We start from the raw sequence: 26,703 nt of genomic DNA, 5'->3' as shown, positions 1-26,703 counted from the left end.
TTAACCGATGACAGTTTTTCATTAAGCTGGAATGTACCGATCAGAGAAAACAACCAATCAGAGCCAGGAGGCGGGTCTTACTGCTGTCAATCAAGCTAACGTACTCGCTGAATGAGAAAATGGTGAAGAAACAACTTACCGTTCCAGGAAAAGTTTATGGATGGAAGGACATACAAAATGAGTGTCAAGATTGAGACTGGATGGTTGGATTTACACATTAAAAAGTCTGTAAGTGTTTATAAATTCTGTTCTCGACCAGAGATTACAGTTGGTGGTCTGTTAATACATGACTGCTAATAATATGTGGAAAAATTCCAGGACGAAGGAGTTATTTTGACTTTTTATAATCGTCGATGGCGTCAAAGTTTTGGTCTTAAAGTAAAAAGAAAAACTTAAGATGTATAAACATGGCGTTCAACATAAAAACAAATGAGATTTTACTTTTAGGTCATTTCGTCAAACTCTACTTATGCAAGGTTTTAATGCAAAAACAAAGTTGCATTAAATAAATAATGCAAAGTTTACACTTTTAATAAATTTTTAATGCAAGTTTTAATGCAAATTTGTTTTAAAAGCGTAATTACTTGAAGAATGATGTAAAATTGACAACTTCAATGGACTTTAAACAAATGTTTTAACACAACTTTGCTTTTAAAGGTGTCATTTTTTACCAAATATTGCGAAGTTGACACTTTTAATGCACTTTAAATGCATGTTTTAATAAAATTTAGCTTTAAAAATGTCATTATTTTACAAATAATACAAAGTAAACACTTTTAATGAAACTTAAACACACGTTTTAATGCAACTTTGTTTAAAAAATTTGATCATTTACTGAGTGAGAGGAGTCAAACATTCATGAAAACGCCTTCATGTTCATGACTGTCATGTCAGTCTTATGCAGACCTTTTCCAGTAAAGGTTTACTTTACTACTATAAAAGTTTTTCATCATTACACAGCAGTAATATTAACAGTATGGTCATTTATTCCCTTTAATATGTTATTCTGCCGATCTTCTGAGCCCTGAGGCCCGACATGCCGCTGCAGAGCTCAGCAGCGGCCGGAGTCGTCGAGCGGGTTGGTGATCACTGATTGGTGGATGAGCATGAAGAGGGGCAGGTAGGCCAGGAAGTCCAGCAGGTCCAGCGGGGGAACGCGCTCCAGCTCCAGCCTGACGGCCGCCTCCTGCTCCAGGTGGATGCCGCCGGCCTTCAGCTCCAGAAGCAGCTGCTCGCCGCTGATGAAGCCCCGCTGAGCTCCGGAGGCGTCGCGCTGATCCTCCAGGAGGAACAGGAAGAGCTGCTGCAGAGGCCAGGGTAACAGATTCAGAAGGAACCAGAAACATCCTGGAGCCATTATGCTTCCTGTACCAGGTCAAGTCTATGGGCATTACACTGCAAAACACAAACTTTTACCAAGTATTTTTAAAATCTTTTTTCTAGAACAAATACCTAGAAAATAAGACAAAACCAACTTTCAAAGTAATTTTTCAGCCAGATATAGAATCATTTCACTAAAAATACTGTAAACAACATTTAGGTTATCACTAACATATCGACTAACATCGACTCTGTTTTAGTAAGATAAGTTTCAGTTTTATATCTAAATTAGTTAAAATGCTAACGTTAGCATATGGGCTATCAGTAGCATGTTGACCACCTGTAACGTCTAGCTGTAATCTGCCAGTGGGACTAGCACTTTTTCAACAACCTCAAGCAATTATCGACTTAAAACAAACTCCTATATCTTGCTGAAAAGTTACTTTTGCCTTATTTCAACTGTACTAAATCATTCTTAAACAATGAGGTTTTAGTTTGGTCATCTCCTATCAGAATGAGCTACTTTAGGGCGTGTTGTCACTTTAAGCTGCTGCTGGCCACGCCCCCAATTCAACGTTTACACTCCCAACATGAAGATAGCTGCAAGCAAATGCGCAGTTATGCAACTGCACGTCTTTGAAAAGCAGAAGTGGAACCTCCTGCCCAACTAGAATGCAGCAAGTGGTTTCTGAATTGTAAGTTAACAACAAAACACTTGTCTTTTCCAGCAGCCATTATGCAGCAGTAAAACCAGCTCAACCAGGCTCAGCAGTCTGATAAAGACGGCAGGTTCTGTACTGGGGACAAACCTCTGGAGACGATCAGGAAAATTATGGGCAACCCTGACCGCCCTCTTCATGAGACTGTCTTGGGAAGGCAGAGCATCTTCAGTCAGAGGCTTCTTCAGATTTGGTGCAGTACAGACTGCTGCAGAAAATCTGTCCTGCCAACAGCCATCACCATCTTCAATAACGTTTTGAAGAATATGAATTAATGAGTTACAACAACATTTAATTTCCCTTTGGGAACAATAAAGCGTTTTTGAATTTGACCAAACATGCTGGAGTTCTGCTTGGGTTGCTAGGTAACGGGCTGGGCTTCTCTGTGGTTGCTAGGTAACGGGCTGGGCTTCTCTGTGGTTTCTAGGTAATGGGCTGGGCTTCTCTGTGGTTGCTAGGTAACGGGCTAGGCTTCTCTGTGGTTTCTAGGTAACGGGCTGGGCTTCTCTGTGGTTGCTAGGTGACGGGAAGTGCCTTTACATTCCGAATGTTTTTGTATTGGCTGATTTTCCAGACACCAAAAAAAACAGTTGGGTGTTTTTTTTGTTTTTAATTGTTTGGGCTGTTTTTAGCAGCAGTAGAAACACAACTAAAAGTACAAAAACATTAAATTTGCATAGCAGGGCAACTTTAAGGAACCTGTTTGTGTTTATGTGGGAATATGTGTGTGTGATTTTGTGTGGCGCAGCCTCAGATTACCACGGTCCTATTTGGACGCACCTGTTTGCACAGTTAATGCAGTCGAGGTAATAATTGCAGAGCAGAGGGAGGGGGCCGGGGAACAGCCCTTCTGGCAATTAGCCCTCCGCCCCCCCCAGCAGCCTCTCCAGTTAACAACCCTATCCCTAACAGCTCTGTAATTACAAAGCCTCCCTACCTGGCTCCGTTTTCCACACCCACAGGCTTTCATGTCCTGCCGGCCGCCACTTCCTCGCCTTGCAGCCAGCTGGTATTGGCTCGGCCCAGTCCACCCGAGATGAGCCGTGTGTCTCGGGCTGATTACAGGCCGGGGCGGAGTGGACGGCATGTTCACTGTTGGGCACTTTAATGAGATTAAGGCCGTGCTAATCTATGAAAAGGGAAAGGCGCCCCCTCTTCCATTCTCCAGCTTGATTCCCTCATTTCTATGCATGAGGTTCTGAGTGGCTCTCCAGAACAAAATAAAAAACAATGCTTTCGGATCACTCTTCAAAGAGTCGGGATGTTTGTTTCGTTGCAATTATACCTGCAGAACCGCGGAGGTGATGTTTGGGCCGTAAGAGTTAATCTGACGTTGCATCGAGGCCGTTAAGTGAATCTTGTGTAAACAAATTCAAGAGAACAAACATGTGGAGAGGCGGGATTTACCTTCGCTTTAAAGAGACGCACTTCAAGGGAGCGCAGGTCCATGCTGTCGATGAGGGATCGCATGAACTCACTGGGAAGGAGAGAAATTAATCAGCTTAAAATGGATGGGAAGGAAGGAAAACTACACAACATTCACTCTGTATCCTACACTGCATAAACATGAAACGTTACCAAGTATTTTTGGTCCAGTTTTTAGAGCAAATATGTTAGTACAACTTTTCAGCAAGATATAGGAGCTTGTTTTAAGTCATACATATTGATGAAAAAGTGCAAGTTACACTGTTTTAAGTGAAATAATTTGCTAATAAATAAACAAGGACCTAATACATTTTTATTAATATTTAGGAATTAGAAGTGTTTTTGTAATTTTTTTAGTGTGAAAATGAACACTTACCTATGACAGACCCAATAAAACTAGCTAACTTGCTAGCATGGCGTATATTAGCAGTTAGTTAGCGGTAGGTAGCCTACGGTTATAAAACATAATCTATGTATTTATATATCTTTCATTAAACCAGGAAAAGTAACTCACTGAGATTAAAAACCTCTTTTCCAAGAGTGACCTGGTCAAGACAGCAGCAAAAAACATACAAGGATGAAAATGTTTTATGTGACTCAAACGTTTGTCTGACAAAAGAAGTCCAGAGAGAAAAAAACACAAACTACACATCATATGGTCGTCTAAATTAAATTTAAAACCTGTGGCCATTTTCTTATGAATTAAAGACATTTTAAGGCTTTTAAAAAATTTTTTTAGATAAATTAATTTAAGATCTCTTAAGGATGCATTAACTTTCCACACTGTCGCTGTTTGGGAGGTTTCTGATGAAACAAAGATGGATGAACTTGAGGAACTTATTGTGAAGGTATTGTATTACTGGGTGTTAAACTAAACAAATTAAACCAGAAATTTATGCATCATAGAATATTTTTTAGCTTCGTTTTAGTCTCGGTAGCATGTAAAATTAAATTAAATACATAATAAAATTGTTGCTCAAATCTGTTTGTGGAATATCTCTAGATTTTTGGGAAACCTTTGTGTAATATTAAAACATAAAAGGGAGAAAATGAAGTCTTTTAAAACAAGGGTGACCAAAGGGTGGCGCGAGGGCCATTTGGGGGCCTAAGAGAAGTCTCATGTGGCCTCAGCACACAATTTAGGAATAGTTTAAATGGTTTAACTGACATATTTATATCTTAAATAGAAAGTTCTAGATACTACAAAACATGTGTTTTTCTGTTTTTGGGTTCATTTTAAGGTCTTTGTACTCAAAGTCAGACTTAATCACACCCAGCAACTTAAATGGTCGTCATTTTATTGTTGGAAATATACTAAAATTAATATTTTGACCAAGAAATTAGGAAATTGTACAACTTTGAGATCCTTTATTTGGACTTTTAAAATAAAAATACACTTATGTAAAATAAGAGAATTCAGAATAAAATAATTCAGAATTTTTAAAATTGTGGCTGCTTTAAAGTTTGGACTCGGCTGCTTTAGGGCGAGTGTTTGTAAATATGAGTCACGCCAGGGTAGGATGTTTTTGGCGGGTTTGTCCCGGGCGACCCTGTGTTTTCCAGCCAGTGATGCTAAAGTGTTGTGAGTCCATTGTGGTTGCTCACAGCCGCCTCGCAGACAAACAATGCGTCGGCACACGGAGACATCCCGCCACATTAACGGATAAAACTGATTTGGGGGACAGTGGGCGTGGACGAGGGGCTGCTTGGGGTTGGCGTGGAGGGGAATGAGCGGTCGAAGCACACTTTGGTGCAATGTGACAAAATCTGGTCCACAAGGATAATTAGAGGCAGAGTGGAGCGATTGTGTTGGGACGGACCTCTCCAGTCCAGCGTGTGGCACATCGACGGTCATCCCGTCTCTAACGAGCGCCTGGTGTTAACGAGCCCCTCCTCGCCGAGCGCTCAATGGCCTGTTAGAGCAAAGAATGGCCATCGAGTGCGGTGCACGCCTGAGTGCTCCCCGCGCCGCGGCCGGGCCCCGTCCTCCCAACGACGAGGCAGTCCGGGCTTTGATGAGGACGAGGCAGGACAGGGCAGCTAATGATCATTAATTGCTCTTCGTTTGCGGCGCACAAGCACACCGGCGAGATAATGGTGAGGACAAGCAGCCGGGGCGTGGGGGAGGCGGCGGTGAAGGACTGCAGCGAGGATAATAACAGCCTAACCCATTTTCCTTTTGTCGACCCCCCGCGGTGACCAACACAGAAGACTTCTCACTTACGCAGAGCCCAACATTTTGGCGGCCTCGTCGCTGCAGACGGCGATGCAAACAGATTCTGACCCAGTTTGATCCGACAAAGCTCAGAGCTGTTTGGGAATATTTTAAGCAGGACGTCAAACAAAATCTTACCAACTATTTCTGTTCAGGGTTTGGTGAAAATATCTTAGAAGATACTTGTGAGTTAATTGTCTTATTTCAAGTGCACTAAGATATTTGCACTTGAAACTAGACCAAAAATACTTTGGATGTTTTGTTTTTGCAGTGTTGAAACTTTGTGAACGGACCACAAACTAGATTAAGGAATCCTTGACTTTATGTCACTGTTTAGTTTTGCATTTGAGTCTTTTTTTCCTGTTTGTACGACATCTGTAAACAAAGCGAATGTCTGTCCAACAGAATATTAATCTGCGACTTTTTTTCTCTGGCATTTGTTTGGTCAAGCAGTGTAGTTTATGTTCTTTAATTGGTGTAAAAGAAACATTCCTGAACTCTTAAAAGTGAAGAAACTTTACGTTCAAAAGCAGACTGCCCACTAAAACTAAAAGTGTTTTCACACCTTATAGGTACTTTCAATTTGGGATCAAAATTGGAACATTTGTTACATTTTTATCAGCTGCAATTCGCTTTCACACTGTCAGACAAGCCAAATTGATTGAAACGCCTGTTCCCCTCCTCGCCTGTGGGGGCGCTGCACCAAGAACCACTGAAGGAAACATGAGGTCAGCTTCATTCTTATCAAAATGTAAACAAAAACGGAGAAGAATCAGATTTTTAGCAGTTGTAGGATCTCTCTATTGTTGGTAAAGACCATGATGCATTTCCCCTGCTAGAACAAAACTAGTGCGTTCGTTTTGGTTCTTTTTGCCCAGATATCTCTGCATGTAGCCCGCTTCCTGCTTTTGGAAGCGGTCTCCAGTCTGCTTGGCGTTCACATATGCATTCAAACCGCATCAGAGTTCACTTCACCAGAACTGAGACCTAATTATTTAGGTGGACCAGAGTTTGATTTTTGGTCAACATCAGTTTGACTTTTGAGTTCAAATGAACCAGTTTGATTAAAGCGGACTAAACAAGACTTGTGTGAATGCAGATTAAATTTTTATTCTGCCTTTTTTTTAGTTCCTGAAGCCCAAACAAGATCTGATCATTCATTTTTATCACTAAAAATGGTTAAAAACTAAACTCTACAATATTTATCGGCAGGGATTTTGTTGATTCCACTTCAGCGTCGGTCGCTCCCTCGTTCAGTCCAGCAACAGGAAGACGCACAACGACGACCGCTGTGGCTCCACTGATGCTATTTGTGTTTTCCAGCCAAACCACGTGATGCGTCCTGAGGGAATGTGGCGCACAATGCAGCGCAGGGACAGATGGGTCTAAAGCAGCAGAGTGAAAAGGAGGCAACAAGAGATGAAAGACATGCGACAGGTAAAGCTGGGAAGAAAGGAGGAGACGGAGGGGGGAGGAGGCCAAGAAACACACCTCCTCAGATCTCCACATGATCAGAAAGGCTGATTGTGTAACTACTGTAGCGGCTCATTTCCAAAGCGGGATTAGAGACAACAGGATTAAGTGAAACAGGTAAGAGGATCAGTCCAGTTCAGTACGGATGAGATGCTTTTGTTTTCTCCTTGTTTGGGAGGCGGCATTACGAACGCTCATCGCCTCCCTGCTTATTATTGAAATTGCAAAGAGGAGTTTTGTGTAAAGAGGTTTAATACGGACATTCATTATCATTACGATAATTGCCTCCACACAGAGCAGACACCCTGGTGTTTTTGTGCCAGCGCAGCAGTCAGGCAACAGGCCGCCTCCAGCCCACAAAGAGTCGGCCGTAAATCAGGGGACCCGTGACCCCGGCCCCGGCCCCGCTGAGAGGGCGCTCTCAGAGCAGGGTGAAGGCTCTGGGTGCAGGCCTTGACCCCCGGGGGACCTCCGGAGCGAGCTTGGCTCCACTCACTGCTGTCTGCAGGAAGCCTTAGACCCCGGGGGCAAGGCCGAGGAAAAACAAAACGCTGTGTGTGGGAATCTGCGGCATATGGAGCATAACGTTGGGACACGGGGACGCTGAGGCCAAAGTTTGGTCCAGCAAAGTTCAGCCTGTTCACAGCTGATTCACTGGATCCAGTGAGATGTTCTCACATATGTCTCATCAATCTAAAAACTGATGCAATCTGAATAAAATGATCGAAGATGGAACGATCAATAAGCTTCAAAGAAACCAGTCTTTGATGTCATCTCGTAAAATGGTCTTAATTAAAGCTGCAGGATGTAACTTTTATAAAAAATATAAAAGCTTTTTATATTTTCATATTTATAAATGTGTAAAAAGTTTATATTTTTAAAAAACTTGTATATTTTTATTAAAATACCTATATTTTTTATATAAATATAAGTGTATATTTATATTAAAATAGGTTTTATATAAATATGAAATATACTTATTTTTTATATATTTTATAAATATTTTTTTATATATAAAATATATTTATATATAAAAGTATATAATTGTCCTCTTGGTGTGTGCTATGCAGAGTCTGTTGTGAATGCTAAGGCTAGTTATCAGCGGATAAACGGTTTTGCTGTAACAGTAAGTAGTTTCTCCATCATTAGCCCATTTAGCAGTGAGTACAAGAGGATGATTGACAGCGTTAAGACTCTCCCTCTGGCTCTGATTGGTTGTTTTTGACCTGGAGCGATTTCTTTCTTCAGATGGCAATAGTAGCTCAGGGATGAGGTGGAGGAGATTAATCTTTAAAGATTATCTGTCTCATAACAATCTATCACAACATGGTTACAATTTTAACAAATATGAAAAAAATTTTTTTTATAAAAGCTTCATACTGCAGCTTTAAGAGTCTTGTGTTTAAATTAGCCTTCTAAAAAAACGCAGTTTCACTTTTTTTTTTTTTTTACAGATGTAGCAAAAAGAATAAAAAAAACAAACATAACTTCATAATTTTCAAATACTTGAATATTGTTTATATTCATAGAAAGTCCAAAATATTGTTACAAAACCCCTGGTATACGGCAACAAACTGTGAGTGTAAACTCGACCTTTACACACGCATGTGAAAGTAGCTCCAAACAAATGCGCAATTTTCCCACATTTACACATGGGGACGCTGAGGCCAAAGTTTGGCCCAGCATTTACACATGTAAATGTGCTTTTACACATTTACACATTTGTAAATGTGTAAATGCTTTACACATTTACAAATGTGTAAAGCAGTGGTAGCTGCTTTACACATTTGTGTGTAAAGCAGAAGTAGAGCCTCCTGCACAACCAACAAAATGCAGCAAGTGGTAACTTGATGTTGAGTCAACAATAAAACTCTTTTCCAGCAGCCACTGTACAGCGCATACTGACCAAATGTGCTGAAGCTCAATTGGGGTTGCTAGGTAACGAGCAGAACTCTGCTGGGGTTGCTAGGTGATGAGCGGAACTCTGCTGGGGTTGCTAGGTAACAGGCAGTGCTTGCTACTTTCAGATTCTGAAACAGTTCCATTTTCCAGATACCAAAAGACATTTAGTTTGGGTGTTTTTTTAAGTGCTTGAGCTGTTTATAGAAGCAGTAGCAACCCAAATTGAAGTAGAAAAATGTGTAAAATGTGAAAAATTGATAATAGATTCCCTTTAAACTTCATGAGGAGTCCTTTTTCTCAAGTACCAACCAGTCAAATTCACACCAGTTCACATTAAAATTCAGGATGATATAAACTTTTTGTTGTTTTCAAATAAAAATAAACACCCATTTGCTTTCATAAATCATGAAATAATACTTCAGAGAGTGCAGATATGGCGCAGAAACTGAAGTGTAGCAGATACAAGACAACTCAACGCGGTTCAAAGAGACCCACACACAACGCCAAGATCAGTGGAACAAACTTGGGTGCAAACTCTCATCCTTATTTATGGCGGGTCAGTGACTCCTCCTCCAGCCTGCGGCTCTATGGAGGAATGCGTCCGCCTTTTCACTTACTCCATAGAGGCTATTTTCTGCGCCAGGCTCGCAATCACGGCAAACAGCCTCAGGTCCACCAGTCCATCTGTCACCCTGAAGTCCACCATCTCCAGGATCTGAAACGGGATGTTGGCGTTACGGCAGGAAGTGAGCGCCGCTGCGCTGCGGTTTGTCACTGATCTACCCTGTAGACGTAGATCTCTTCTTTTTCAGACAGCAGCTCAGGAGGGATGATGGTTTTGAGAGCGAGCAGAACCTGCAGGCAGGAGATGTAGCCGTCAGAGTCGCTGTCCTCCTGCACACAAAAAAATTATCTGTTGGTTCATTTGAAGAAGCTTCAATGGAAATATTTAAATTTGTAACAAAGTAGAGAAGAAAACCTGAATGTTGATCCCTTCCTGGTGACACTTTCTGCTATAAAAATTACATTTATTCCATTATGTAACTTTACATATTTATTAAAACTATTTCTTACTCTCCTGCTAAATACTCCAGTCTCAGTTACATTGGGTAAAAAGTGTTTGTGAATATTTTCCATCAACTTTTACTCCTGTCGTCAAACAGATTTAGATTTTTACTTTGACTAGACCTTCTCATCCAACAACTCAAACTCTTTCCATTCTCAGATGATGAAATACTAAATTGAAACTTCTATTGTAGTGAATTATAAGCATCATTTTTTCTTTGAATTTAATGCCAACACATCCGACTGATTTGTGTTTTCAAAAAGTGAAAAAGTTCACGTTATGTGGACGTTTTGAGCCTGCAGACTCCACACCTTCCCTCCGACTGAGAGCAACACAAACCAGTGAGTGAAACAGTATCTGCTGCTGAAAGAGAAAGAACAAAACGGGTTTAAATCGCCCTTCACTTACTGCTTCAAAAGCCCTTTTGTACTCCACCAGCTTCTCCTGACTGAAAATGCAATACTTTGCCAGAAAGTCGACTGAAAAAGACAAAAGAAGAAAACAACAGGAGTTAAAGTGTGAGGAAGCATTTTTAAATGTCCATGTTATTCCTGGAGAATTTTGTTTTGTTCAATTTAAAATGAGATATTTGCCTTAAATATCTCATTTAAGCTGTTGAATTATTTAGTTTTTCTTTTTTAAAAAAGGAACCAAATTTCATTAAAAAGGAACATTTTGTTTTACCCAGTTATGTTTGCAGCTACGTAACGTATTTAAATCAAATGTAAGCTACCAGTTAAATCATCTTACATCAATAAATGTTGATGTGAAGCATTTCAACTTTTCTTTTTTTCAGGGTGTATTGATTTAAAACATTGAACTTATTGTGTTTTTTATTTTTGTTTATGTCTCAAATTTGTTCAGATTTAGCACCACTAACACTGAATTACATTTCAACTCTAATTTGTTTCCTTTGGAGTTTTAATTAATAAAATAAAAGTAAAGACACGCTGCTAGTTTCTGACAAGTCGACTCCATCGAGGTCATGACTTCAGTTTGTACCAAAGTATCCTGGATATTTTCTGCACTACATTTTGGTTGGTTTTAAAAGTATAGCTTGAACAAATTAGTACTTTATCTTTTTAAGTTTATTTGCTAATTTATGTCTTATTTTCCTTCAATCCCAAGTATTCGCTGCAGATAACTGTCTTCCCTGAATAGACAAATACGCAAATACTTCTGACCCTAAAAACAATTATTATTGCCCTTTTTTAAGATCCATCCATCCATCCATTTTCTTTACACCCTTGTCCCTTAGTGGGGTCAGGAGGTGCTGGTGCCCATCTCCAGCTAACGTTTCGGGCGAGAGGCGGGGTCACCCTGGACAGGTCGCCAGGGTGACCTGTCGCAGGTCGCGACACAGAGCAGGGCAACACAGAGACACACAGGACAAACAACCAGTCACACACACACTCACACCTAGGGGCAATTTATACAGACCTATTAACCTGACAGTCATGTTTTTGGACTGTGGGAGGAAACCGGAGTACCCAGAGAAAACCCACGCATGCACAGGGAGAACATGCCCTTTTTTAAGATATCAAACTTAATGTTTTAACCTTCCCAGACTGAACGGAGCGCCGACAACTCAGCCAGGTTTGCAGCACCGTAACTCTGCCACACTTTGCACTATCTGGTAAATCCCAACGGTTTCTGAAAGGGGAGACGTTGCGCTTTCCAGCCAGTGTTGGGTTATTATGGTAATTTCACTCCTGCTGCAACAGGAAGTGAAATTAATCTGATGAGACATTCTTTTAAAAGACGGGAAATTGTGAAAATAACTTGCTAGATATTGAAAGTTCCAGTTGTTATGGTGAAATGGGCAAATATATTTACTAATAGGACATTTAAAGAACTTTGTACAATTAAAATAAGCAAAAATTTACAGGTGGAGATTAGAAACTTAGATCATAAAGGGTTAATACACACAGTGTATTAACACCTCAGCACTACTACATCAAAAAATGGCAAAATCTCTGGATTTAGCTGCAACTCTGTGAAATATGTTTGTCTTAAAATCCTAAAAATAAAAGTAGAGATTATCAGAGGAGGGCAAACTGAGACAAACCATGAATATTTCATTAGGCAAATTTGGGAGGGAGGAAAGAAATGGCTGCCTTAAAAAGAGGCTTTTAAGCTGCTGCCACTTCAATTTAGGAGATGAGAAAGAATCCCTGGATAATGGATCTATTCATGGGTTTCCTGAAGAAAGCAGAGCAACAGAGTTGATATCAGTCTGGACTTAAACCTCTGGACCTCTGGGGTTTCTCCGCAGTAGCAGGGGGGCCTGTTTGAATCGGCCATTTATCAGCTTAGGCCTAATCAAAACCAGGCCTCGCCTTTCAGATGCAAAATGTTACATTTGCAGCCAGTCAACTTGACTTGTTAAAGCTTGATTGATCAAAAAACCTGCAGGCTGCCGTCGCAGCATCTGTTTGCAAATATCTACGATGGCAGGATGAGGCAGCCTGCATGCGAATCTGCAGGGATTTAAAGTCCAGACTCGTCCCTGTTGGCCGGATCAGAGAATGGATCCTCCGATTCTTAGATAACTTACAGCTGCAGTTCAGTTGCCTTGGATTGTTTCACTGCTGGGTGTTAGCCGCCATCCGTTCTTCTGAGGCAGCTCAAAGAAAATTAATTTACCACCAGATCTTCTCCATCCAGTTGTCATGAAAATATTGAGCAAACTTTTAAAATGTAGCAAATTCGGGGTCTTTCTATCTACTGGTTTGGCGTGAATCAACCAGGCCGCGCAAAGCGTGATTAGGTCAGATGTCTGCATAACTGACGCTTATTACAATGACTGTAACAAACAGGTAAATGGTCGCTATGCATGAGGCCATTTCAATTCAAAATTATGCTGGTTGTACATTTATTTGGTAGGTGACCATGGCTTACACAACGATATGTGTTTTCATCCAATTTCAAGAAAAAAAAAAAGGAAATGCTAATTAGACATCTTTCCATCTACTGGGTTGGAGCGAATCAACCAGGCTACGAAAAGCGTGATTATGTCAGATGTTGATGTTTACACATGGCAAATGTTCACTACACCTAAAAACCTTGGCCTCGGCTTGGTTGACGTGAACTCTTGCTTCCAAAAACGGGAAGCGAAGCGAAGTGCAGGGCATTCTGGGTAAATTCAACCAAAACAAACGTGCTAATCTAGTGCTAGCGGAGGAAATGGCTCGTGGACTCGTGGTCCTACGACCACAAAAATCAGACACTACTCAATTTTGTTTACATTTCACAAAGGAGGAAGTTGCACTCATGTCTTCTTCGGTGGTTTTCATACAATTTCCCTCAGTGGTCATTAGTGCAGCGCCCCCAGAGGCGAGGAGGGGAACAAGGTTTTCAATAGTTTGGCTCGTTTGACACAGTGCAGTTTGAATAAGAACCACAACAGCTGAAAATGTAACAAATGTTGCAATTTTGGTTTTCATTCGAAATGAGTCTACCGGACTACCGGGTACCAGGACAGTCTTTCTGCTGGTGCCCCCTAGTGGTCCGCAAGGAACTGTATGTAAACACCCGTTTATTTGCCGTAGCGTTAGCTCAAAGTGAGAGTATTCATGTTGTTCACTAGCAATATGACTCTTTGAACGACTAAGCTTTAAACGAATCGCAGTTGGTGAAACTGTTCTTTGTTTATTACGACTTTACTTGCTTATAATGCTGTGTTCGCCAGTCAACAGCCAATGTGATTTTATTTAATTAAAATTATTAAATTAAGCTAATTAAATACAAAAGATAAATTCAATTGATAGAAATTGGTGGATAATTGTTATACTTACTGGCGAAGAAGAGGATTTTTGTTTCTGTTGAAGCAACTGCAGTCTATTTTTCTTTTATTGTGCTTCTAAATTACAAATAGTCATAAATGTTATTAAAGAACAACTTCTTCTTTTTTGATTTACATTTGTTTTACTTCATTGGAAAACTTAAAATCCATCCTTTCAGAATCTAAATAACTCTGAACGCCTCGAGTTGACCATGATCCTTCATTAGGACGAACAAAGAAGACAACAATTGTCTTTAATGTGTTACTGCAGGGGCAATTTCTGCTGATTGCTCAGGTTTTTGGCGACTTTTTGCTCAATTTTATTAAATAACGTTGATGTGTGCAGCTGTGTGAGACCCTGAGCGCCAACGCTGGTGGCTGGAGGTGGTCCCAAGCCGAGGGCAGCGCTCCGTCAGGGAATCAGCCGAACAAAAGACGCAGTGGAGTGAGAGGCTGGTGGAGGAAGCGAGGGCGGGTGGAGGAGCAGGACAAAGCCGAGGCAGCAAAGCCTCCCGCCTGATAGCCTTATCTGATTCCACTCCAACGCTTGATGGCTTTTTTTTCACCCTGCCTTTAAAGGACACAGGTTGGGCCTTTGGTGTGAAGCCTAGCAGAAAATGTTAATCAAGAGAGGGGCAGTGTGGAGAAAGGCGAGAGAAAGGGGAGAGTCACTCCGCTCAGGCTGTAATCTGTAATGAGACCGAGGCGATTCAGTTGCAATTGAGAGAGGAAGAATAGGGCTGTGATGATGATGATGAGCAGGGAGGCTCATGCTTTCACTAGGCGTTTGTTTTTATGTTTTGTTCCTGTTTGTTCACGACTCCTGCATCCGTCTGCAAGCAGCCTGCGGGTCACGACTCATTTACCACGCGCTTGGACCTCGTTTTCAGACCTGCAGCTGCACATGAAGAAAAGCACCGAGCTGCTCGTTTGACAAGGCCGCTCTTCTGATTATGATTCATATTTTCATTTCTGACACGCAGGGCGATTCATGCCGGGTTTCGGCCAACAACTGGAAAATGTCCAAATATTTTTACGCTCTATTGGTGTTAAAAAAAATCTATTCAGTTAAGGTCGGTTTCAGAAATGTAGAAAGGAGATAAGCAGCAGAAAACAGGCAAAAAAAAAGAAAAATTAAAGAATAATTTGCTGACATTTCCTTTATATTAATGATGAAACCATCTGGTTCAACATCAGATTTATAAACTTTTCTGTCATCTTGTGTTTATTTGAATTTAATCTCTCAATAATAAAATCATGAGACATTTAGTGTAAATCTGAACTTTCTAGTTAAATTGATTTGTTATGTTTAAAGACAGTTTATTTTAATTACCCACACAGAAGCTCCTTTGTGTTTTAACGTTTTTTAAATTTGTTTGTTGCTCTCTTTCCCGCCTAATTCCAGACTTTTGTATATTAACACACTGCAGATAGTGTCCCATAATTCAACACAAAGGTCGCTTTGAGCAGCAGGGAGGAGGTGACCCCCTTTTTTAGAGCCCAAGAACGATGGAGCGCATGGCCCACTTCCACAGCAACATGTGATTAACAGCAACAAAATACATTTACACACGTCTAAACTGTTCCAGGAGTATAAAAGCTACAAAAAATTTATTTATGGGATGTTTTATGTATTATTAATGTGATGATCCTGCAAATCAACAGGTGTTACGATGCAGATCTGTTTACAATAGTGTAGGATGTGAAGAGAAAAAATCATATAAACAGTGAATAAAGACAGAAAGGAAAGATGCAGGATCAAAATATCGATCCTGCATCTTTAAGTTTAGATTAAAGTAGACTGAGTTACTCTATTATTTCAATTTTCTCAGTAATTAGGGATTTATATTTCTTTAAAAACAACAAAAAATCAGATTTGCTCTTAAATGTAAAACAAAATGTCATCTCTAAAATTAAAATTATTATAAGTGCTGCTCAGTAAATTCAAAACAATATTGAAAAGGTAATTTATTCTGATAATTAAAGTGATATAAATTCACATATAGTGGTCCATTTCAAGCATTTGCTTTATTTATTTATTTATTATTTACTTAAAACTGTCATGATTCGAGGTTTTGGTGAGGTGAGATGAGACGCAGACAGGCCAGGATGAACATGAAGATGACTTATTTTAATGATAAAGTCCACAGGAAAACAGGCTGACGACAAACACGACCGGTAACACACAACAGGATCCGACAAGAGACAAAGACAACAAGTGGACTTAAATACACAGGGAGGGTAATCAAGGAATTAGATACACCTGGGAAGCAATCAACGGGGAAGACAGAACTGGGACAGGACTAAACACAGAAAACCTCAAAAATAACTACACAGAAAACACAGAACACAACAAAAACAAGCCTCTATATTTTTGCTGAAAAGTTGCTTTTAAGTTAGTCTTATTTCAAGTGTACTATAGTATTTGCACTAAAAACTAAACCAAAATACTTGGTAAGAGTTTGTGTTTTTGCAGTGTACTGCAGCTTTACATTTGAATCCTGAGCCTCGAAATATAAAGAATGCTTTATTTTTTAATGTTGATCTTTGAGGAATGATTCGATGAAGTACAACAGGCGCAGAGCAGCTGTTTTTAGTCTTAGAAACAGTCCGATCAGAGCAGAACGTCTTTAATGAGTCGGCACAATATGAAAGGCGATAACATTCTCCCGCACGCACCATTTTCCTGAAACAAACACACAACTCTCCAACCCCGCCCCTGCACTTTCTCCAACAACACAAAGTGTGTGTGTGTGCGTGGGTGTGTGTGTGTTGAGGGGGGTTCAGGCTCTGCTAGGAAAACAAACAAAGACACACGTAGCAGCCACACTCCTGTCTCTGGCTGCATGCCATCCAGCTCACCACAAACCACAGTCCACGCTTTCCGCACACACACGGACACACTTTAGACCAATCAGCTCAGATCGTCGCCGATACGACTCCCATAGGCCAAATCATCTGCTTTAATGCGAGAGCAGATCTCCAGAGATAACCTCACAAAGAAAAATCATCTGCTATTATTGCTCCGCCGCTCCTTGACATTGTCCCATTAATAAGGCCATTGTGGAGGGCGCTCTCTGTTTGGACACCACATAATGGAGCCTTTGACAGATTTACTCCGCGCTCCCTCTCTCTCTCTGAATGCGGCGGCCATATTCCACGCTGCCGCTCATCAATAGGCGAGCTGTTTGTTTGCCCAGTTATTCGGGACCGATGGTAAACACATAATTGCAGAGCAAAGGCTGAGCAAACAGGAGTTGCATAAAGGCAGTGTACCTGAACACACACTCAGTGAGAGGAGTGTGTGTGTTTTCAGAAGGAGGTCCCATTACTACAACCTCCTCTCATCTCTTCTTAGTCGACTGGGTTTTGTCGTTTGATGTTTATTTTTGTGTTTCACTGCTTGGAAACAAGTTAGCCCTGATATACGCTGCTGATGGTGGGTGGAGACAAAGTGGAGTCGACCCAACGCCAACAGGTGTCCCATACAGAGCTGCTTGTTATGTTTACTTAAGTAACTTTATGGAAAAAATATACTTTTAGGAGTATTTTTTTACTGTACGTTTAGTTTTACATAAGTATTTCTACTATGACGTATCGCTACTTTTAGGGCTGGATGATATGGATGATATCAGTGTTTCATATCAGTCGATATTGATAATTATTGATTCATTTTTTGTTTTAGATATCTGAAATACTGCCAAACTGGTAGCATTGTTTTTTTAATTTATTTTTAAGCAGCTATGAGGCACAGTGGTGAAACCTTAAACTGTGCAAGTTACTCAACAGGTTGTTGCTAGGTAACCACAGGGTGGGTGGGTGAGTGGATGGATGGACGGACGGACAGACGGACAGACGGACAGATGGATGGCTTAATGGTTGGACGATGGTTTAATAGTTGGATGATAGTTTAATGGTTGGATGATGGTTTAATGGTTGGATGATGGTTTAATAGTTGGATGATGGTTTAATGGCTGATAGATGGTTTAATGGTTGGATGATGGTTTAATGGTTGGATGATGGTTTAATGGTTGGATGATGGTTTAATGGTTGGATGATGGTTTAATGGCTGATAGATGGTTTAATGGTTGGATGATGGTTTAATGGCTGATTGGTGGTTTAATGGTTAGATGATGGTTTAATGGTTGGATGATGGTTTAATGGTTGGATGATGGTATAATGGTTGGATGATGGTTTAATGATTGGTTGGATGATGGTTTAATGGTTAGATGATGGTTTAATGGTTGGATAATGGTTGGATGTTGGTTTAATGTTGGTTTAATGGTTTAATGGATGATGGTTGGATGTTGGTCATTACGCTGCCGTTCCTCCAGCAGCTTAATGACCAACTGACTGAATCTGCTCGTTGTGTCCAGACTCTCTCCTTCTTCTCTTCATAAGTGACTGTTGACTTCAGACACGAGCCACATGGCGGCTCCCGCTAACCGGCGCTGACCCGCCGGGTCACTGGGCTGGTTGACGATGGGTGGCCGAAACAGGAAGCTGCTGGCGTGTGTGTGTGCGCGGGGGAGCGAAGAATTTTGTGAATCCACGGGCAAGCAGTCAGTGTTGGATGAAACAAGACCAATTAAAACCCGTTAGTCCCTTTCAGAGACTAATGAGGGGCCACAAGAGTCTGGACCGGTGGCAGACGGTGGACTGAAAGGCAGAAGCACTTTAATGAACCCACAAACAACGCATGAGGACAAACAAAAAGATTCAGAGGCAAAAATAAACCACTGATTGTGTAATCTTAAGCTTTAGAAATACCACAATTTAACTAATTAAGTGTAAATCTCGTTAATGTACAAAAAAAACCTTCATATAAATATGTATTTTTGTCATTTTAGAGTATGTAAATTTTACAAAAATATGTTTTATCTGTGTTTATTAAAACTGTCACCATGTTGTGACATTAAGAGCAATATTCTCCTCCCTGATTGGTTTGCTGTCAAAAACAACCAATCAGAGCCAGGAGGAGGGTCTTATCACTGTCAATCAATCTCATATATGCGCTGCTAAATGTAATAATGGCACTTCATTACGAATGAAAGGGAAAATAATAAGGAAGGAAGGATTTATTCAATAGAATCTGAAATTTGTTCATTTTCATATTCTAATTGTTTTTTATGTTGAAAAAAATCAGATGTCTTTAATTTTAATCTGTTTCATTGAATCGGTTTCTGCTTTATTATTTAAATTCAGAGGTCCACAGAGTAACCAAGTAAAAGTAGCACTACTTCAACATATTTCTACTCAAGTTATAAAGTTACTCAAATAAATGTAGTTGAGTAAATGTAGCTAGTTTCTACCAAACTGTGTTTATATTAGAAATGCTGAAAGTGTCAGGATAAACTCACAGTCCTCAAAGTTGGAGCGGCTCCTGCTGGTTTTGCTCCGCCGTGGGGCGTTGTCCTGCAGTTTGGAGAGCAAGCTGAGCGCCTTGGTTTTCCTCTCCTCCATCGCCTCGTCCCGCTCCTCAACTCGGTCTCCGTCCATCAGAACATGGCTGCTCCTTTCTGGATGGCATGATCCGTCCTCGGCCGAGTTCTCCTCGTCTGAGTGGGAACATTAAACCCCCAATGTGAAACTGTTCACTTTAAAAATTAAATGTAAAAAGTTATATAATCTTCCTATTCAAGACAGTCCTGAATGTTAACAACCAATAAATCCAAAAGGCTAAGTGACTTTCTGGTCAGAACAATTAAATAAAACCAAAACAAACACTAACACGAGAAATGTCTCGCGGTCTTTTGCCAAAGACAAAAGAGAAATCCTACAACTGCTAAAATCTGACGCTACTCCATTTTTGTTTACACTTTGTAGCATGTCTTCTTCAGAGGTTTTCATGTTGCTTCCTTCAGTGGATCTTGGTGCAGCGCCCCCACAGGTGAGGAGGGGAACAGGTTTTTCTGGTCTGGTTCATTTGACACAGTGCAGTGTGAAAAAGAATGGCAGCAGCTGAAAATGTAGCAAATGTAGCAATCTGCTAAGTGACTTTCATGTCAGAACAACAGCTATTGATGCTGAAATTTTCCCGTCTGATTCTGGTGGTTGTGGCGTTATTATGCTTCCTTGAACCGGATATAATAATAGCAATATATTTTATTTGTATAGCAATTTTTTAAACTCTCACAGACATTTTAGAGGAATCAAATAAATCATAAAAGGAGAATACTTAGCACATAGCACTTAAAAAAGCATGAAAAAGCAGGACAACAGTCATTCATTAAAAGCTGTTCTGTAAGGATTTTAAAAATTTTATCTACATCAAGTCAGCTTAACGGGGATCTATAATGCAAAATTTACATTTTGCAAGTTTTTGTGCTTCCATTTGTGTCTCAACTGCCTCTAAAAAGCTCAAAATCTAAAAAAAAAAAAACACCAAACAAATAGTGTCTGGAAAACGAGCCATTTCAAAAACAGGCACTGTGCTGTTACCCAGCAACCAAAGCAGAGCTCCATCACATTTGGTCAGCTGGCTTAACTGCTGTATGCGCTGTACAGTGGCTGCTGGAAAAGACAAGTGTTTTGTTGTTTACTTGCTATTTTCACGTACAGGTGTAAATGTTGAGTTGGGAGGCGTAGCCAGCAGCAGCTTATTTGGATTTTAAGAGACAAGACGCCCTAAAACAGCTCATGTAGAATTGACCAGACTATCACTTTGATTTTGAGCAAAAAATTTAATTTAATTTTTAGTATAACCCATAACTTCTTCAAGTAAGAATAACAGGTGATCTTTAAACTTACATTTTGTTACTAAAGTCCTAAGGAATGCAGGACCGTATCTGAAACCTATTTAAGGTTGCTATTTTTCAAATTAAAACCAACAATGAGCAAAGTCCAGAGCAAAAAAAACACATTTGTATTCATGATCATCTGCATGTAAGCAGCCACTAGAGCCCATTTCTTTTCTCATCTCGTTGTTCTCTCAGATGCAGGAGTTACATTTCCATTCAGTCTTTTCAGAGCCACACTATAGACCAAGCGCTGCCCTTGAAACTTAAACAGCCATCCATTTTATAAAAGCCCAGCCAATTAAGAGTCCCATTATCTCCCAATTCAACCTCCACAGAATACACTTCTCGGTGCAGAAGTGTGGAGACAAAGGGCTCCATCAATGCAGACTCGAGACTAAAGAAGGGTTGCATTGTCTTCTACAGACGCTTCTATAAGTTTTTTCTTTGCAAACTGACTGTTTCTTGCACACACGCATGTGTGGTAATACTAAAAGTGATGCATTCATTCATTAGTATGGCAAGTCGAGAAGCAGCAATGGTTTGGATTCATTGGGTGTTCCGAACACGGTGGAGGGAATTCATTTATCCCGCCGGTGAGCGTGGAAAGGTCAGCGGCGTAGATTGATGGAGCCATGTCTCATTTGACAGGACGTCTTCCACCAGGCTGCACACAATCACACGCCTCCATGTCCTGCCGCAGCGCCGGTGACACCAGAACGGACGGCAGGAAGGGGAATTTATTCATCTTCACAATGTAAAATTCATCATTCCTTCTCCCATGCAACAAAAAACGTCTTTCTGACATCATGACGAATGACAAGTGAGGATATTCATTTTCAAAAACCAAGAACTTTCCTTAGGACTGTTATGTACAGGTGCATCTCAATAGATTTGAACTTTTGAAAGTCAAAAAAAGTGAAACTTGTCTTTTAGGTAGTCGTTACACAAAGACTGATATTTTTCAAGCATTTCTTTCTGATAATTTTCATTCTCTACAACAATGCTAAAAGCCTGATGTGCCAAACTACAAAAAATAAAATCATAAATAAATATGGAAAAAAATAATTTACGGGATTAAATAGTACTGCAACAACAAAAATTAAGACCTGTGATTAACATATTAAAGGCAAACGTGCATATTTTCTAATGAATTTAAGACATTTTAAGGCCTTAATTTTAGATACATTACTTTAAGACTTTTTAACGATGAGGGTTTTCTAATTTCAGAGGAATATTATTGAGATACATTCGAATAAAAAAATAGGGATAAAGCTAAGAAAATAAAATTATTTTTATTAAAAATTTTTTTTTATTTTTTATAAAAATTATTATAAAAAAATATTTTTATAATTATTTTTACAAAAATATTGTTGTTATAATATTACAAGAATTGTTTAACTTAAATTTGTTCTTCTATTATTAGGATTTTATTCTCGTTATATTTTTTTATTTTTTCTTCGGATGGTCATAATACTCTTTTGTACATTAGCAAAAGGAGTATTATTTTAAAACCCCCCCACAAAAAACAAAAACATTTTCATGACATAATGATTTGTGTGAGATTATGCAATCAAAACTGTTTTATTCAATGTCTGTTAAAAATGAGTAAAACAAAAGCAGCATCAGTTTCTCAGAGAGGATCTAGAGGATATTCAAATGAAGCAGGTCGATGTTTACCGCTGATTTCAGCTCTGACTGAAATTATTCAGGATTTGAAACCGTTCTTTCAAACCCCTCCTATATCCGAACCTCCAACATGGCCTAATCCATGAATGCACAGCAGTGACTGCCGTCGGGTCAAGCTGGAAACAAGAGCTCATCTAAAACCACAGCAAGCAGGTTGCCATACCAACCACAGCATCTGAGCACAGCAGATATCTGGATTTGGCTGCAAGTGGCCGAGTCAAATCCCCTCGCTGATCTCAGAAAGGCCACCAGGGACAAAAAAAAAACACCCACACCCTTTAACATCCAGTGCACCAGGCGGAGGCAAAGCGGCTGGACTTGTATCGTTTTCTTTGCGTGTTTGAGAAAAGGATGAGCATCAGCGAGACAATCGGCTTTAATGGCAGAACAGGAGGAAGGAGGAGTAAAAGAGAAAATCCTGCAAGTTATTATTCATGGGTAGCGGATTTTCCTTTCAGGCCTTCTTCATTGACGCCTTTCTCCAACATGCCACCCTCTCTATCAGCCCTGACAAGTGCCAATCAAAAGCCTTGAGTCCGGGGTTTTTGGGGAAATGTTGGAGGATTTCCGAGACAATAGCCTGCGAATCCGAAGCAGCGGTGAACTGGAGACAATAGAGACACACTGTCAGTGTGTGGTCCGCTGGGGGAAACGATCTTTGCTCGCTACATGGCTAATCTCTGCAAGAATCATCTCTGTCTTTTAGCAGGGTCATTTCAGATTATCGCTACGTTCATTCAGACGCTAACGCCTTAGCTACGCAGCTGAATGCTAAACCGAATGACTGAGGGCTAACAGCCGTGTTACAAATATGAGGGGAGGGATTAATCCAGCTATGAATGGCGGATGAGCAAAGCGGTTCTGGTGGGAGAAACTCAATCGATCAGAAGAAATGGGCGACTCATGCTAACGACAAACAAGAAAGAAGAAGCTTTCTCAAAAAAACGTTTGAGTTTTTCATCAAGAGTCTGGAAAAGTGTGGAAGAAAGTGAAATTTGGCATAATTTTTGGCTGTTAAAGTGCAGGTGAAGAAAACCAAAACAAATGCAAGGAATTAGAAATATCTCCTTATCTTTTGCAAAAGACAAAAGAGAAATCCTACAACTGCTAAAATCTGACGCTACTCCATTTATGTTTACATTTTGTAATGAAGGAATCTGCGTTCATGTTTTGTTCTGAGGTTTTTGTGTTGTTTCTTTCAGTGGTTCCTGGTGCAGCGCCTCCACAGGTGAGGAGGGGAACAGGTTTTTCAATTAGTTTGGTTCACAATGCAGTGAGAAAGAGAACCAATCAGATGAAAATGTAACAAACGTTGCAGTTTTGATCCCAAATCAAACTGAATCTATCGGACTATCAGGTGTGAAAAATATTTATTGTCCAGCTAAATTTGTTAGACTAAGATCCAGTAGTAATTAAGTATTTTTGACTCTCTGCATTATAAACCTCACCTTTCCATACAAAGATAAGCCTGGGGGTCGTTTAGCAGCAGCATGACCTCCACATTGACCTCTCCATGCCCTGATGGTGACCCCTCCTCCTCCAGAGGGTGACCATGCCTTTGACCTCTAAAAGGTCAACCCTCAGTAGCTCCTTTAGTCTCTTTCTTCAGGTTTGCATAGTTTAAGAAACCGGTGAAACAAACCTTCTTTCAAATGGTTCAGAAACTGCAATAAAAATATAATGTAAAATAAATAATACAGCAAAAAGCATAGAATTAGACTGCAGAGATCTGTTTCTGTCACAGTATTTGGACCAATGCATCTCTAAATCTAATATATTTTTATTGCTTTGGTAATAAATTCGACCTTGGCTTTGTTTAGAAAGATCTAGCAGCATTTCTGCATCACTGCAGCTCAGCTGCAGACTGACTCCAACACATCCATCTGAAGCCTGATGGACGCAGAAATACAGCAAGCTACGCATCATTAGAGTCAAAACAAGCAGGACGTGGAAACGGTCAGATAAAGATTTCCAGGGTTCATATTTTAAAAGCCACTTCGGACCCATCGCTCATGAATCTACAGCCAACTCAACAGGCCAGCTGGCCCTTGCAAGGATTAGCGGGCTTAACTGTACCGGAGGCAAGAGAACACCAAACACAGCGCTGGCAACGAGGGGACAATGGCTCCGGGCTGACAGGGACCCACTGGGCTTTTATCGGATCAAACGCTAATGGTGAAGATGGCTGCTCGCATTGATTAAGTATTGTTGTTAAGCTCTGCAGCCCCAGCACTGAGGCGACACGGTGATGGATGCGTTTTAAGGCTGAAGCAAACGGGAAACCTACTGGAGAGGAGGGAGGAACCAGAGGACCGGAGCATTTCCAGCGATGGACTCGGGTCGACGATCCGGGAAGACGGAGACGCAGAACCTCCTTCAGACCAGTTCTGACCAAAAACAGAGGAAATGTTCAACAAGTTCAGGCCGGGAAAACGTTTCTGCAGTGCGTTCAGGGTTTGAGCTGGGATTTCTATTTCAAAAAGATGATTTGATGATTAATCAGACAAAAATGGCACAATCTACAGCCTTATTATATAACATTACAAGTACGTTAAAGGAGTCAAATAAATAATCAAATTCCTTTCTTAAGTAGCAAAAATAGACACTTTATTGAGTTTTGCCTGAATAACCAGAGGAGGAACGAGACAAAGCAGACAAGCCAGAGCAACATAGGAACAAGTGTTTTAATAAATAAACATAAAGGGAAATAAAGGACCATTTATTATGTTAATAAAAGGAGTAAATTGAGTAAAGATTTAAATATTCTGGAAAAAAACAAAACAAATATCTGAATTTGAAAAGTGAAATATTTTCTAGAATAAATTTTGAGGTTACTCTCAAAATTTCTAAAAAAAAAACCAAAACATTTCTGAGTTTCAAAAGGTGGAAAATTTCGATTTTTAAAACTCAGAAATTATTTATAGAAATTTCCTTCATTTAATCTCAAAATTTCATGCTTTTTCTAGCAAATTCAACTGTTGAAACTACAAAATTTCTGAGAATAATCAAAAATTTCAGAATTTTTCTAGAAAATTTTTACTTTTCATACTCAGAAATGCACTTGTTTTTCTAGAAAATGTCCAAGAATAATCTCAAAATTTGAGTATTTCTTTTAGGAAAGGCAAGGCAATTTTATTTATATAGCACATTTTCAGCAGCAAGGAAATTCAAAGAGCTTTTAGCACATTTTTGACTTTTGAAACTCAAAAAGTTCGCTATTTTTTCTAGAAAAAGTGTTTTGGTGGAAAAGTACTCTATCTACAACGGCCCTCAGTTGGAGTTTATTAAACAAACCGAACACCGACTTTAAAAATAATTTTAAAAACTTACATTTCTAAGTTGTAACTTTAAAGAAGTGTTTTTCAAAGCACTTGGCTGAAGCCACCTCAGTATGAAAAGGCTTTTTTCATTGCGATAATTTATAAAAGTGCTGTTTCCCACTTGGGCAGCAGGTTGATTCAGAGCGTTGAGCCGATTCCTGTGGATCATTTGCAGTCGCGGCTCCTCAGGTGATTTATGAACACATGATTCCTTCCTTGTGTCGTCATGTTGGGGGGTTTACAGTCTCATTCAGACTCTCTCTCCTCTGTCATAAAGAGGAGATTAATCGAAATCCACGTGGAGAAACTGAATCCGCTCCACAGCAGCGTGGGGAGCGACCCCTCCCCACCCTGTTGCTGGAGCTTCCTCCTGAAGCAGGGAGTCAAACTCAGTTTCATTTTGAGCCACATTATAGTCATGAATGGCCAGAATGTGTTGATAAAACCTGTTAATTAATAATAGCTGTGTCTGCACTCAATAAGCACTTCTTAAAATGAAATAACATTAAACATCTTTTCACAATGAACTTATTTATGAGGCTCATTTACAAATATTAGCAAGAAACTTCATGATATTTTGCGCTTATGTAGACGGTACATGTGATTTTTGTTACTTGCCATGTCGATAATGAACAAAATCTTGATTTCATGTAAGGCTGAAGCAGCAGTGGAGTTAAAGTAAGAAATACTGCCACCTGCATGTGGAGTTATCACCTAAACCAAATAGTTTTTTAACATTTTGGTGGAAAATTTGCTGTAAACTTGCACAAAAAAGTGTGGTGATTTGTTGATCTTACTTAAATTTCTGCACAAAAATTGGACTGACTGGTGGAATTTATAAGTAAAGAGATAAAAATTGCTTTAATTTGACTGATTAAATAACATTTCAGCATCAAACTGATTCATGTGATCAAGCAGAACGGTTTTTACCTTTTAACTAAACACTTTGACTCGTCTGACATGCATTTTCTGCAGTTATTTCACGAAGAAGTTGACTTCCTGGAGTGTTTTTGGAGCGAGAGATGAAAAAAAGAGGAGAAAAGATCCTCTTAA

General features: G+C 39.9%; 1 protein-coding gene across 8 annotated transcripts in view; it reads right to left on the bottom strand.

Annotated features, from left to right (window-relative positions):
* Positions 1–963: 963 nt before the first annotated feature.
* The window catches only part of LOC103459394 (uncharacterized), an 81,445-nt gene continuing 55,705 nt past the window's right edge, over positions 964–26,703 (bottom strand). For 7 of the 8 annotated variants that reach the window (XM_008400907.3, XM_081603876.1, XM_081603879.1 and 4 more), the window contains 7 exons: positions 24,618–24,717; positions 19,265–19,462; positions 10,529–10,599; positions 9,838–9,948; positions 9,672–9,769; positions 3,447–3,516; positions 964–1,303 (listed from right to left, as the gene is read on the bottom strand). In XM_008400907.3, coding sequence (XP_008399129.2) covers positions 1,052–1,303; positions 3,447–3,516; positions 9,672–9,769; positions 9,838–9,948; positions 10,529–10,599; positions 19,265–19,462; positions 24,618–24,717 — 900 coding nt within the window. In that variant the 3' untranslated portion in view covers positions 964–1,051. Of the gene's footprint in view, positions 1,304–1,341; positions 1,396–3,446; positions 3,517–9,671; positions 9,770–9,837; positions 9,949–10,528; positions 10,600–19,264; positions 19,463–24,617; positions 24,718–26,703 lie in introns of those variants that run through there. The other variant, XM_081603880.1, reaches the window with a different exon arrangement.

This window comes from Poecilia reticulata, chromosome 23 (genome assembly GCF_904066995.2).
Source record: "Poecilia reticulata chromosome 23, P_reticulata-male-v2, whole genome shotgun sequence".
NCBI lineage: Eukaryota > Metazoa > Chordata > Actinopteri > Cyprinodontiformes > Poeciliidae > Poecilia > Poecilia reticulata.
Note: the sequence above shows the minus strand (reverse complement) of the source record. Positions and strands in the feature narration are given on the sequence as shown.